Source organism: Gracilinanus agilis, chromosome 1 (assembly GCF_016433145.1).
Source record: "Gracilinanus agilis isolate LMUSP501 chromosome 1, AgileGrace, whole genome shotgun sequence".
Classification (NCBI taxonomy): Eukaryota; Metazoa; Chordata; class Mammalia; order Didelphimorphia; family Didelphidae; genus Gracilinanus; species Gracilinanus agilis.
Window position 1 is genome coordinate 446,749,710 of NC_058130.1, and position 15,508 is coordinate 446,765,217.

The 15,508-nt window shown below is 37.5% G+C and overlaps 1 protein-coding gene across 1 annotated transcript in view; it reads left to right on the forward strand.

Annotated features, from left to right (window-relative positions):
- The first annotated feature begins 248 nt into the window (after positions 1–248).
- OTULIN (OTU deubiquitinase with linear linkage specificity) overlaps positions 249–15,508 on the forward strand; it is a 44,682-nt gene continuing 29,422 nt past the window's right edge. The window contains exon 1 of the mRNA XM_044657888.1: positions 249–553. Within this exon, the coding sequence (XP_044513823.1) occupies positions 375–553 (179 nt within the window). The 5' untranslated portion in view covers positions 249–374. The remainder of the gene's footprint in view (positions 554–15,508) is intronic.

Consider the following 15,508-nt stretch of genomic DNA (forward strand, 5'->3'; position numbering starts at 1 on the left):
GCCGGAAGCGCGGGCACTCAGGTGAGCGCAGGCGCATCGCGGCTTTTCTCCCCCGCCCCCTCAGGGTCAGAGGCTCCGGGGCGGGGCTATCGCGCCGTGCAGTGCCGTAACGTGCCATGACGCTCCTTGCGGCGCACGGAAGCGCCGGCTGAGCTGCTGTCTGTGGCCACTTCAGCTGAGCGGTGCCTAGGTCCTAGAGCTCTGGTGGGGGCGGGTGGGGTCTGGCCGAGAGGGCTTAACCCCTTCCGCGCCGCAGCCGGGGGGAAGAGGGGGGCGCTTATGGCAGCTTTGCATCGCCGCTGGGCAGCTGCTCGCGCAGGAGGAGCCCGGGCTCCGTTTCTACCGGAGGCTCCCGGCTTGTTTCGGTGCTCCCTATGAGTCAGGGGGCGATGCCCCAGCCTGGGGGGTGGCCTGGGGTAGGCGCCCCTGAGGGGCCTGACATGGAGACCGAGACTACCTCTTTAGGCCGAGGGAAAGCTGCGGCAAGGGAGGACGCGCTGGCGGGACCGGAGGACCCGGGCTTCTGCCCTGCCCGGGGCTACTCCGGAGAGCAGTAAGTGGGCACTGCCCGAGTCTGGGAATGAGCCTCCCGTCTCGGGAGCGGCTGCTTGGGGTTGGGGCCGAGCGGCCCAGCCGGCTTCTCTTTCGAGAGTATCTTCTGGGTTTGGTTGTGGGGGGAATTGGAGCCCCCGGACTAGTCCCAGCCCATGCCAGGGCATGGGAAGGAACTTCAGGGAGGTCGGGGGTGGGGACGGTACCGTCAGGTGACTGAAAGGGGGAGGGTACAGCGTGGGGGGTGTTTCCTACTCTGTTACCCTAAGGAAACACTAAAGTTTTAAAAGAGGCAACTTTGAAAACATTACAATTCTTTTAAGACTGTTATTTCTACAAATTTTGGCAAACTGTGGGCCTTTTCTAGCTGCTACGTTAAAAGAAGTAAACTTCTAGGAAAACATTGCCGTGGACTTTTTTCAAGATGTAACTTTTAAGAGTAAAAACCCCAAAGACTTTTGGGAAAACATTTAAGAGTTTTCCCGAACTTGAAATGCACATGCCTTTGACCTACGCAAAAGTAATCACAGCAGTGCTAAAAGTGACATATGTGATGTGTCTGTGTTTGCAAGTCAAGTTAGTACTTGTGGTTGGAGTCCCACTAATGTGACAGACACCTCCAGATCTAATCTCGGGATAATTTATCCGCCAACTGATTGTTTAGTCATCATTTTCCTGCTATGGAAGACTGTGTCAAATAGAGGAGTGAAGGGAAAAGTGCTAGATTTGGAGAACTTCAATTAGTACACATTTATTAAGTTTTTACCTTATGCTAGGAATTAATATGCCAGGTATTAATAAATCAAAGCCAAGGAACAGTCTTTACTTTCAAGGAGCTTACTCCCGTACAATTGGGAGGAAATAACATATACAAAGTAAATAAATACTAACTGCATAAACACTAAAGGACACAGAAACTGGGGAGTAGCGATTGAACTGAGCCTTGAAGAAAACTAAGGAATCTAAAGAGGTGTGGGGGTGAGGGGGAATTAAATGTGGTCTAATAAAAGGCGTTTAGGGTTTTGTTAGGTTGGCCAGTTTGATAGGTATGTAAAATGTGGGAAGAGAGTAATGTGTAATAAATGGGAAGGTAGTCTGGAGCTAGACTTTAAAAAACTTTTAATGCCAAACAGAGGAATTTTTTTAAAATCCCTTAGCTTCCGTTTTAGAATTAGTAAGGAATAGGCAATTGAGGTTACATGACTTGCTCAGACACACAGCTAGAGGTGTTTGAGGCTAGAGTTGAACTCAGAACCTCCAGTCTCTAGGCCTGGCTCTCAAACCTACCTAACTGTCCCCCAGAGTTTGTATTTGATACAAGAGAAAATAGATTCAGTGAGAAGTTATCAGTTATCAGCTTTTGGACTGGCAATTTGGCAGCTCTTCGGAGTATGAGTTGGAATTGACTGAGACTTGATAGAGAGAAACTAATTTGAGGCTAGCCCAGGAGAGAGGTGATGAGCATTGAACTCAGTAGCCCAGGTGAATAGAAAGAAGTGGAGAGATATTTTGGAGGTAGAATTAATAAGACTTGGCAGTTGATTGACTCAGGCAGTTGAGTGGAAGACTCAAATATGACTCTCCCAAGTTTGAATCAAAGGGTCAAATTCAATCACTGACACTGCTATACCTTTCTGGGCCTATTTCCTCATTGGTAAATTGGGAATCTGTGTTGGATTGATTATGAATTACTCCATAAGGTTCCTTCCAATGCAAAATCTATGAATTATGAACTAAAATTGGGCACACAAATTTAGTTTATTTTAGTTAACTTATTCATTTGCCTGAAAAGACAGAAAATGTGCTTTTAATGTTATGCTACTGGACAGGCAAATGAGGGATTGGATTTAACTGTAGGGTACAGACTTTTTTAGGGTGCCTGTTGAGTCATCTCATTCGTGTCTGACTTTGAGACCCTATTTGAGGTTTTCTTGATGAGGAAACTGAGGCAAACAAGGTTAAATGACATGTTTGAGGTCAGATTTGAACTTAGGAAGATGTATCTTCCTGCCTCCAGGCCTGGTGAATATAATACATGCAGGAGTGTGTGTATGCCCAGATTAATGCATATACCCTCATATACATATGTCATACATGTGTATATATGAGAGAATATGTATTTCTGAGTATTTATTACATTAAAAAAGAAAACTTCTTTCTACAAACTGTACACAGGCATACATGCAGGTATGCACCTATATAAATACATTTGATTGGTTCATTGAACCACTCAGCCTATAAAATTGAGGTTGATTATAGCTTCTGACATAGCCTAGGTATATTGTAGGTTGAGCTTTTGTATAATTTATCTTTTCTAGTAGTTTCCTAGGTAGAAGAGGGAATCTACAGTGAGAATCTGTTACACTGTGAACCAGATCTTTGTCACAAATAAGAGTGAATGGGCAGTAGCCATTTACTTCCTATTGCTTCTGGGTATTATGGTTTTCCTGTACCATACTATCACTTGAAATGCTCTGCTAGGCAGATTCTTCTTGGTCTATTGTAACACTTTAGATACAGCTTATTTTGTTTCTTTCCAGTGATTACAGATGGAAAAGTATCCCATAATACTACATTTCTGTAAGAGTAGAAATTACAAATAGTCCACTAGCATATATTAACTACTCTATACTAGGCACAGTGCTGAGAACTGTGGATACAAAGAAAGGCAAACAAAAACAAATCTGACCAATCCCTGCTCTCAAGCTCAAAAGTTTAATAATTTTTTTAGAAGCTGTATAGTCTACTCTCTTCATATTAGAGATAAGATAAATTGAACAAAGGAGTGCTGAAGTGACTTGACTCATCTCATGTATAATAAGTAGCAGAACCACAACTAGAATTCAGGTACTCTTACTCCAAATCCAAGGTTTCTTGATTAAAGAATATTTCTTAAGAGTCTTAGTCATCTAGACCAACATCCTTATTTTGCAAGTGAGGAAAATGAGGCTGAGAAAGTTAAGTGATTTGCTTAAGATCACATAGTCAAATTAGCATGAGAAACTAGAGCTTGAAACCAGACCTAGATTCTAAGACCAGTACCCTTTCTACTATACCACCCTAAATGAGTAGCAATAAAGAGCTGGATTAGACTTTTGTAAGTTATCTAGAGATATAGCAAATTTTTTTTTTCCCCAGTACAAATTTTGGGAGTTGCTTTATCTTGTTAGTGCTCTTTTCCCACTTCCAGTTTATGTCTTGTTCTTCCTCTCATTGCTTACTTTGATTACTGGCTACTAGTCCTTGCTAGGATGTTAGATTACATTTCAAGTTATCCTTCCTGGGAATATTTGCATTCCAAAAAAGACTCCTTAATCTTAAAGATGGGGAACCCCTGAATTCAAAAGAATGAAGCCATAACTGTGGAATGGCAGGTGGTATAATTGACCCTTTTTTGATGCTGGTAGTGGTGGATGAATTGCCTGCTTGTAATATAAGTTGCTAGTTTAAAGAAAGATGCCCAGTGTATGTGGATGAGGGAAGAACCTGCAGCCCTGCCTTTTTTGTCCCCCTTAACTTGAGACAGGATGATCATAACTGCCTGATGATTTTAGCTTCCAAGGGATGAGAATGACATTATGGTGTTAGCCTCACCCTTCCCTCTTGCAAAGGAGAACTTTCAGCTTCCCATCCCCTCTAGGGAAGGACGTTTTGGCACAGCACCCAAGAAAGGTAGAGAATGCTATGTTATCATCAACTTGACCTGTTGTAACAGAGCTACAAGAATAACTTTTGTTTTGAGGGGAAGTTGTTCTCTTGTTCCTTATATTTCTTAGTGATTTGCCCCATTTGAGTAAACATCTATGAATAAAATAAAACTATTCATAGAAGGAAAAAAGGAATTTTGGCTTCTGTACTGGTGCTTTCCAGCATTTTGAGTATCTTTCCACCTGTCTGACCTCCAGTATGCAACCTGTGTGCAGTGTGTCAGCCCTGTCTGGAGCTGAGGCTGGAGAAAAAGGACATGAAGGAGCTATCCTTTCCTAGGACATTGGGCTGTGTCTCACACTTTAGTAGTTGATCATTTCGCTGATGTTATCTTATTGAGCTCTTGCTGCTAGCATGGACTACTAGTAATTTCAGGAAAGATAGTGATAGAATCATAAAATGTTAGAGCTGATATTTGTGCTACTCTGCTTAAAACTGAAAGCATAAATTTGAGCCTGATTAGTAGAGGCAAAAGACTTTGCTAAGCACTTTCCTCTTTACCCCATGAAGCCCAAGTGTGATTTTCCCCATTTTATATATGAAGAAGTTGAGGCTTAGAGATGTTTTTTGATTTGCTTATAGCCTCACAAACATTAAATAGTGAAGCCTAAATTGGGTTCCAGTTCAGTGCATTTTTTACCATTCCACATTGCCTCTAAATTGGACAGCTAAAGGAAATTTGGCCTAAAGTCTAATAATGGTGAAAAGCTAAAATACTATATATCATATTCACAAAGGTTTATATAATTGATATTTGAAAATGCTAATATTGGATTGAGCCAGAAATTGCTTTCCCCCTTAACAAATGTACTTTGCTTAGGTTACTTTGTTTTATTAATATTTATTCATTCTTTAACAACCATTTATGTACAAAGTACTATGCTAGGTGTGAAAAAAGATTATTAAAATTTGGTCCCTATTATGTAGTTTACTGCTTAATAGGAAATGTAATGTACAAATATGTCATGTTATACAAATGGGAATTGCTCTTTGAGTAGAAATATGCAAGCAGAATTGCTATTTGACATTAGAAAGGGGAAAAAACCCTAATTTCCAATTGATTGGCTCAGGGAAGTGTTCATTAAAAGAATGGATTTTTGAGCTAGGTCTTGAAGAATGGGTGGCATTTTCTAAGATGAAGATGAGGCATGAGGGAGATCCTTAAATTTATTTCTAATTTATTTTCATTTATTCTAATTAATTAATTAAGGGCATTTTTCCATAGTTACGTGATTCATGATTTTTCCTACCCCTCTTCCCTCCCACCCTCCCAGAGCTGACAAGCAATTCCACTGGGTTATACATGTATAATTGCTTAAAACCCATTTTCATATTATTCATATTTGTAATAGAGTGATCTTATTTTTTATTTTTTTATTTTTAAATTTTATTTTTTTTATAAATTTTTTCCATGGTTACATGATTCACGTTCTTACTCTCCCCAATTCCTTCCTCTCCCCCCACCCCCATAACTGACATGCATTTCCACTGGTTTCTTCATGTATCATCAATCAAGACCTATTTTCATATTATTTATAATTGCTTTAGGGTGGTTGTTTAGAATCTACATCCCAAATCATGTCCTCATCAACCCATGTGTTCAAGCAGTTGTTTTTCTAATGTATTTCCACTCCTATAGTTCTTCCTCTGAATGTGGGTAGCATTCTTTTCCATAAATCCTTCAGAATTGCTCTGGATCATTGCATTGCTGCTAGTACAGAAGTCCATTACATTGGATTTTACCACAGTGTATCAGTTTCTGTGTACAATGTTCTTCTGGCTCTGCTCCTTTCACTCTGCATAATTTTGTTTACATTAAATTAAAAAGGTTTTGTACAAACAAAAACAATGCAACCAAAATCAGAAGGGAAACAACAAATTGGGGAAAAAATCTTTATAACAAAAAACTCAGACAAAGGCCTAATTACTCAAATATACAAGTAGCTAAACCAATTGTACAAAAAATCAAGCCATTCCCCAATTGATAAATGGGCAAGGGACATGAATAGGCAATTTTCAGATAAAGAAATCAAAACTATCAATAAGCACATGAGAAAGTGTTCTAAATCTCTAATAATTAGAGAAATGCTAATCAAAACAACTCTCAGGTATCACCTCACACCTAGCAGATTGGCTAAAATGACAGCAGGGGAGAGTAATGAATGTTGGAGGGGATGTGGCAAAATTGGGACATTAATGCATTGCTGGTGGAGTTGTGAACTTATCCAACCATTCTGGATGGCAATTTGGAACTATGCCCAAAGAGCGCTAAAAGATTGCCTGCCCTTTGATCCAGCCATACCATTGCTGGATTTGTACCCCAAAGAGATCATAGGGAAAAAGACATGTACAAAAATATTTATAGCTGCGTTTGTGATGGCAAAGAACTGGAAAAGGAGGGTATGCCCTTCAATTGGGGAATGGCTGAACAAATTGTGGTATCTGTTGGTGATGGAATGTGCTCAAAGGAATAAAGAACTGGAGGAATTCCATGTGAACTGGAATGAACTCCAGGAATTGATGCAGAGTGATCTTATTTTTATGCTCTCTTTTTTTAAAATTTAGAATATTTTTCCATTGTTACTTGATTCATGATTTTTCCCACCCATCTTCTTCCCCCCGCCTTCCTGGAGCTGACAAGCAGTTCCACTGGGTTACACATGTATCACTGTTCAAAACCCATTTCCATGTTATTCATATTAGTAATATAATGATTTTTAACATCAAAACCTCAATCATTCCCTATTGAACCACGTGATCAATCTATATGTTTTTCTTCTGTATTTCTGCTCCTACAGTTCTTTCTCTGGATGTGGATAGCGTTCTTTTTCATAGGTTCCTTTGGATAGTCCTGGGTCATTGCATTGCTGCTAGTAGAGAAGTCTATTACATCCAATTGTATCACAGTGTATCAGTCTCCATGTACAAGTTCTGCTGGTTCTACTCTTTCACTCTGCACCAATTCCTGGAGGTCTTTCCAGTTCACATGAAATTCCTCCAGTTTAGTATTCCTTTGAGCACAATAGTATTCCATCTCCATCAGATACCACAATTTGTTCAGCCATTCCCCAATCAATTGACACCCATGAGGGGGATTTTTAAAATCGTGAATGTGATCAGAGACACAGAGAAGAAAGTTTTGATATATAGGGTAATATTCAGGACAGGTAAAAAGAAATAGTCCCAGATAAGACTGAAAAAGTAGGAAAGCACCAGGCTATGAAGTCATTGAATACTAGTCTAGGCTAAGGAATTCAGACTACATTTAATAAGCAGTATTAAAGGTTTTTGGGGACAGGAATGGCATTATCAGAACTTTGCATAAACTGGCATTTTGTGAAGGAGGGATAGAGTCTAGTAGACCAAGTAAGTTCTTATTCTAGTTCAGGAAAGTAATGAGGGACTGAATTAGTGTGGTGATGATGTGCAAGGCACTGTGGGAAGCCCAGTGGATGTGACTTGGTCACTGGTTAAAGGAGATAAAGTAATAAAAACTGATGGAAATTTTAACCATGTGTTACTAGGTAAATGATATTATAAGTGACAGAAATAGGAGAAAGAGTCAGTTTTGGGGAAAAGATAAAGTTGGTTTTGGACACTTCTATGAGTTGTCACATCTCACTCTTCCTACTTGTTGTTTTTTAAACCCATACCTTCTGTCTTAGAACTAATTCTAAGACAGAAGAGCTGCAAGGGCTAGGCAATTGAAGTTAAGTGACTTGCCCAGGATCACACAGTTAGGAAGTATTTAACGTTAGATTTGAATCCAAGTCCTCCTGATTTAAGGCCTTGTGCTATAACCACTGTGCTATCTAGCTGCCCCATTCCTACTTCTTCTACATCACTCATTCAAGGCCACATCCTCTAAACCAATACATTTACCCATCATCTCTTATCTAGATTATTGCAACAGGTTTCTAATTGGTTTTCCTGTCTCAAAGCCCCAGTTTATTCTTTACTTCTATTCCATAATCTCTAATGAATCCCTATCACTTCCAGGACCAATTATAAAATCTTTTTGGGTCCAAAGGCCTTTATAACCTAGTCTCCTCCTTTACCTACTCTTCCAGTATTCTTACATATAACTCCCATTCCTTATACACTATAAACCAGTGACACTGGCCTTTTTGTTGTTCTCCCCACAAGACATTCCATCTCTGGTCTTTGTATTTTCACTTTGGGCATTCATTCTAAACCTGGAATTCTCTTTTATCCTTGCCGCCTGACCATCCTTGCTTCCTTCAAGTCCCAGATAATAAAATCCCATCTTCTACAAAGAAGCCTTTCCCAGTCATCCTTAATGTTAGTGCCTTCTCTCTGTTGATTATCTCCATTTTATCCCAAATATAGCCTATTGGTAAATGCACTTGTACCTTCCATGTCATTGGGGTTTAGGGGCACAGTGCCCCTATGATCTGGACAATCTATATAAAATTTTTTGACCTTCACTTTGTACCAGAGAAGAAATCTGAATTTTTTTCTTTTTCTTTTATAGGGTGTTCATAGTATCTTCTTGTAAATTTTGAGTTAACTATGCATTTCTGAGTTTCTAAGCTTTTTCTGTTGTCTGTGGCTTCCACAAAAATCCCCCAAAATTCCCATTTAATTTCTTATGCTGAGTAGCGATATAGTGAAACTGTGAAGGGAAAGTTGGATAACTGTAGTTTCCATGACATCCCAAGCACACTGTGAGCTCCTCAAAGGCAAAGACCAGCTTTTTTGTTTTTGCCCTTTATTATTTCCCTGGGTGCTTAGCATAATACCTGACAAATAGAGGAGGCAGCTAGGTGGCCCAGCAGATAGAATGCTGGGCCTGGAATCAGGAAGACCTGAGTTTAAATCTTGTTTGTTACTTATAAGCTGCCTACCACTCCAGTATACTTGCCAAGAAAACCCCATGGACAGCATTGGTCCATAGGGTCCCAAAGAGTCAGACACAAGTGAATAACTGAACAGCAACTGGTATGTAGTAGATGCTTAATAAATGTTTATTGACATCATAACTAATCATATTTTCACCAAAATGATTTTCATAATCACTCCTGTACACCGTCAACTCCATTGGCTTCCTATTAGTAGTTAGAATATAAACTTATCTTAGTTTTTAAAAACAACCATCATCAACTTTTTAATCTTATTGACCTTACTTCCCCTCTGTGCTTTTCAAACCAGCCAAACTTGCCTTTATATTCCTCACAAAAAAATGTTATTTCTGTGCCTTTGTAATGCTCATCCCTTCCTCCATTCCTGAAATGCATCTTTCTCTCTTGTATCTCTTAAGTCCCTCTCTTACTTCAAGAACCTATGTGTAGGCTCTCCTTCAGGCCTTCAATTGCTGGTGCCCTTTTCTACCAAACTACTTTGTATTTAATTATTTTGTGTTTGTTTGAATTCTCTTTATATTCTGCATATATGTATTGACTTTCTTTCCCATTTAAGGTATTTGCAAATAGAGGTTGTTTCATTCTTTGTATTTGTATCTACAGTCCCTGGCCCGAAGTAGATCCTTAGTATAAGTCCTTGTTGATAAGTTTTGGAGGTATTCAGTAGAACATCCAGGTGGAGATACCCAGGAGGCACTTGGTAATATGACTGGAGCTTAGGAGAACAAATACAGATTTGGGAATTCTCTACAGAGATATTGTTACTATGGACTTATATAAGGTTACTTAGGGAGACTGAAGAATTTAAATCAATAAATACTCAATAATGATAATCATACAATCAAACCAAAAAAACTTAATCTAACAAAGAATGAAAAGACAAACTAGGAATAGAATTTTGGATTGCTAGATGCTGAAGAAATGTCAAGGTGGATGAGGAATGAAGATATGTTATTGAGTAAGAAGGCTATTAGTAATTTTTGAAAGAACAAGATTAATAAATAAGAGTAGGAACAGAAGCCAGAATGCAAGGAATTGGGCATATTTTCCCTCACAACTAATACAGTATTAGGTAGAAAAAAACTCTTGTGATGTTGCTAGCGGCTTTTATCATTTCAGTTGATTTTGGATAGAGGTAGAATCTTGTGTATACTTCGAGATTCATCATTTTTTGTCATTGTCCCTTTTAGGTAATTTATGTAATTGAATATATTAACTTTATTCAGTATTATGAATTTATTGTGTATCTGATCTCCAACTTAAAGGAGAAATATGGAAATATTTTAAAATGAAAGCTAGTTTATTTAGAGTTTAAAATGTTGAAAAAAATTAACTATAACTCTAAAATGTTACTTTTTTAGAAAGGATAAATTATGCATTTGTGAATTGAGAATTATTTCATATTTCACGATTCTAAAAATAATGTTCAGTTCAGTCTTGTAAATTAGCATGTCCCACATTAAAGTACTCCAAATAAATTAATATTTAATTTAATCCTTAATTTTTTCAGTGTTATATGTTTCTTGTAAGGAGCTAAAGTTAAATCTATAATTTTTAATTTAAAAATTTATGTGCTCATTGGAATTTTTTTTTTTTTTTGTAATTTGTATTTTTTTAAACCTCTTCTGACACTCTCAACTCTAAGAGAGGAAATGGCAAGCTAGGCAGTAAGGGTTAAGTAAGTTGCCCAGAGGCACACTAAGGTAGTTGATTTGTGAATCATACAGTCAGACCATAAAAATAACAAAATCTCAAGAGTTCGTCTAATCCAGCTGTTACTTTCCCTGGGATTCTTAAAGCTTGTCTGACTAGTGGTTATCCATCTTCTGCTTGAAGACTTCTGATAAGGAAATCATTCCCTGCCCATCCCATTACACTTAGGGGCAGTTTTATTGCTAGAAAGATTTTCCTTATATCTAGCTTAAGTTTGACTTTCTATTGATTTGTCTGTTGTTCCTAGCTGTGCCCTTTGGGGCTAAGCTAGATTATATTAGAACTGTTTAGATATTAGAATAAAGTTATGTTCTCTGTCTTAAGTCTTCTTTGCTGTAGGTTATCCATTTCTAGTTTCTTCAACTTATCTTTATATAACATGGTTTTTAGTTCTCTTACTAATTTGTTCACACTCTACTAGATTTGTCCATTTTATCAGTACTCTTAAAATGTAATTTCCCTCATAACTGAATAAGATACTCTAGATATGGTTTACCTAGAACAGTTATATTCTGGATACTTCCCTTAATTAATATAGCCTTTTTGGTAAACTTGACTCTTTGAACTTTCCAGCCAATGAATCCCTCAGGTCATTTTCACATGATCTCTGCCATACCTCACTCATCTGTTAGTTGCAAAGTTATTTTGAACCTAAATGCAAGACTTTAACCTGATTAAATTGCACATTAGCTCAGCCTTGTGGGTTGTAAGGATATGTCCCCAGCTTTGGGTCATTTTGCAAATTGAACAAATATTCCTTGTGTGCTTTTACCCAAGCCATTGATAAAAATGTTAGCAATAGTATAGGGCAAGCACAGATCATTGGACACCCTTCCAGCTGACATCAAAGTGAATTTTCTTTAGGTCTAGCCTTTCAAGAATCTTCTACCTGTTTTTGAACATCCGAACATTTGCTCATGTTCCCTATGCATCCACATTTTTTTTAACCCATATCTTTTGTCTTAGGATCAATACCATGTATTGGTTCCAGGATAGAAGAATGGCAAGAACTAAGCAATGGGGGTTAAGTCACTTGCCCAGGACCATACAGCTAGGAAGTGTCTAAGGTCATACTTGAACCCAGGACCTTCTGTTTCTAGGCCTGACTTTCAACCCTACATCCCTATTTCTTAAATTTTTTTAATTTTAAGTTTTTTTCAATTAAGCATTTTTTTTCATGTCTCCCATCTACCTCCTACCCATTCTAGGAAGGAGGAAAAAAAAAGAAAAACAACCCTTATAACAATTACACATAATTAAGCAAAACAAATTCCCAAACTGGCAGTGTTCCAGAGTGTGTGTTTTTTTTAATTTTTATTGATTAAGAAAATTTTTCCATGTTAACATGATTCATGTTCTTTCCCTCCTCTCTTCTCACCTCCCTCCCATAGCCGACATGCAATTCCACTGGCTTTTACATGTGTCATTGATCAAGACCTATTTCCATATTATTGATATTTGCATGAGGGTGATTGTTTAGAGTCTACATCCCCAATCATATCCCCATCAACCCATGTGATCAAGCAGTTGTTTTCAAGAGTGTTTTTCATTCTACGTATTGAGCCTATCATCTCTCTGTTAGGATATGGATAGTATTCTTCCATCATCTGTCCTCTGGAATTGTGGTTGGTCATTGCATAAGACTTTCTAAATCTTTCAGAATCTGTCATCTTTACAGTGTTATTTCATTGTTTTTCTGGTTCTGCTCACTTAACTATCAGTTTTTCCCACACTGCAATCATTTATGTTTGTGCTGTTAGAATTTAATTAAGAGCATCGTATCTGCCTTTCTGAGACCAGCCACTCCTATGACATTTTTAGGAAATTGGAGTCTATGTTTCCTTACTTTGAGTTTTTTGAAATCTCCTAAATTTAGATTGTATCTAGATTTGTAAAAAAATCTAGATTGTACAAAGTATGTCTGCCATTTCCCTCCTAATCTGTTATGAACTTTGGTGTTATGGCTATTTCCTCTCATGGTTCCTGTGATTTCTACTTCAGAAAATAGTTCCTTCTTTGTGGTAAGTCAGGTCTAGAATAGTAGTTCCCTGCCTCACTTCCTCTACCTTTTTAAAAAATGAAGTTATTATTAAAACATCGTGCTGCTTTTCTTTTAGCTACAAGAAAGCTACAATATATGTCTAGATAGTTGAAGTCTTCTATCTTTGTTCTATCTCTTTGCAGAATTTGCAATCTTTTATGAAGGCTTCCATTTCTCCTTCTGGCCTGGTGGTCTGTAGTATGCTTTATCATAATATAAATTTAATTTTTCCCTTTTCCATCAGTGCTATGCACCTTGCTTTTCCTTTCATTTTATGGCTTTTCTCATATGTATTCTTTTGCTATATAATGCTTTTCTACTGCCTCTTTTACTAATGTTTATTTCTTTTGAACATGATATACCTCTTTTCTTCCATATTCCATTCATAGATCACATTTTACCAAGTCTCAAAGATACCCACAAGATGGAGTCTGTAGATATGTACTTGTGTATTTTAAAACCTATTGGAGGAGAGGAATTGGGTTTGGGAGGTAATGTTAGTAAGGTGCAGTGGAGATATTTGGAGTGTGATTATGAAGGTCAAAGAAGCTTTTCCAGGTTAGTGGAATTATTTTTTGCTTATATTTGCTTTTGATCTCCCTTTTTTTTTTTTTTATCTTATGCTATAATTTGACTTATTCTGTAATCAAAGTGACCTCTTTCCACTTCCACTCACTCTTAATCTCAAACTGACAACAATACCAAACAAAAGTTTTTTGCTTCAGATTATCTCCATCTTCTTGCCTCTCTTCCCCTGTGCTTTTTGTCAGTTGAGGATGTTCTTTTCACTTGAATATTACTTATTTCCTCCTAAGTTTATACATACTAAAATTTTACAATTATGTATCTTGCTGATTGGTTGTGATATTCAGCAGTAATTCAACCCAGATTACTTTTCTCCTAATAAATATGTACCTTTGGGGTAATTTTTAATTGCAGGCTATAATAAAGATATATTAAAATTTTCTTGTGCTATTTTGTGGGCATGAGAATTAGCATATGCCTAAGACCTAAGAGAAATACATCAGGTTCTGAGATTTTTCAGTAAACCCTGCTCATTTCCACCCATTAATTTTGCTTTCTTTTTGGGGGGTATCTTCCACTCTTTACTATTCTTCCCCATTCTCATTGTCCTTACATCTGAAAATGAATATCATTTTCCATCACTCTGTGCAATTATCTTTACTCCGTCTAGTTAGGTGTTCGTGAAGAATCAATTGAATTTTCAGTGATAGAAACTTATTTCTGTTCAGTCACCCTGCATAGTGACCCTGATGAATATAATTTGGTTAGTGCCTAATTTTAAAGAACATATCTGCATGGCAGTACAGAATAATCTTGGAATGGTATCTTTAATCATATGAAAGAAAGATGGTTCTGAATTTTGAATATTTTTGAAACAGCTTAAAGAGCTATTATATAATAAGGATTTTTTTTTTTTTTTTTTTTTGGTACAGCAGTATTGTGTCTTTCCAAAGCTACTTATAAGTGAGTAAAGGGAGGGACTGATGCTTTTTATTTTATTGCTTTGACTCTGGCATGTACTCAGGAGGCAAAATTATACCTTATACTTAAAATCTTCCCAGAGGCTTTGTTCTTGGAAAGTACCCTTCTTCCCCTTGCCTATTTCTCAGTGTTAAGTGGTTTTCTTTAATATCTCTTATTATATTAATATTATGAAATTGAAAAGTTACTTTTACTTAGAAGCAAATTAAGAAAGGGGAGAGATGGCTAAAAAATCTCTTTCCTGTTTTGCTCCATTGAATGTGACAAAATATGCAACAAAGACAGATTGATTGTCATGTAACTAACATTTAATCAAGTATCTGTTATGTTCAAGGCTTCATGCTAAGTTCTTTGATAGATGGATAAGACCTAAACGTCATACTTGAGTAATTCGGGGATCTGTCATCTGTCTGCAAACTGTCACAGGATCTTGGGAGTTTTAAGGGACCTCAGAGGCCATCTTATTCTAATCATATCAGAACAAGACTCTTCTCCGTAATATATGGGACAAATTCCAATGAAATTACCATTTTCAATTTTTCTTTACTTTGAATCTAAAACTATGTCTCTGCAACCTCTGCCCCTTGTTTCTACTTCTACTTTTTGGAACCATGCATCTATCTCCTCAACTTCTGCCTTGTATTACCATCAGCCTGCTGTACATTTCCACCAAAATGCCCCATAAACTTTACAAATTCAAAATGTCCAAAATGGAACTCTAGTTCCCTGTTCTCCTTCCTTCTCAATCTATTCCTTTTCCTAATTTTCCTCTTATTATTTAGAACACAATCATCTATCTAGACACCTAGGTTTATTCTTTACTCTCTGTCACATATTCTATCTGTCTAATATTTTACTGAGTATTATCATTTTTAACTCCAAACATCTCTCCCTGTTCATCCCCATGGCCACCACCAGTTGTTCAGATCCTCTTCACTTGTTCCCTGGATTAGTGCCATAGCCTTCTAATTGATATCTTCAGCCTTTCCCCTTTCCACTCTGCCCTCACACAGCTGCTTTTAATATGCTTAAAACACAGATAAGACTGTGTTGTTATCTTGCTCACTTTATGCTAAAAGACAAACTTTCCTTTCCCTCTATAATA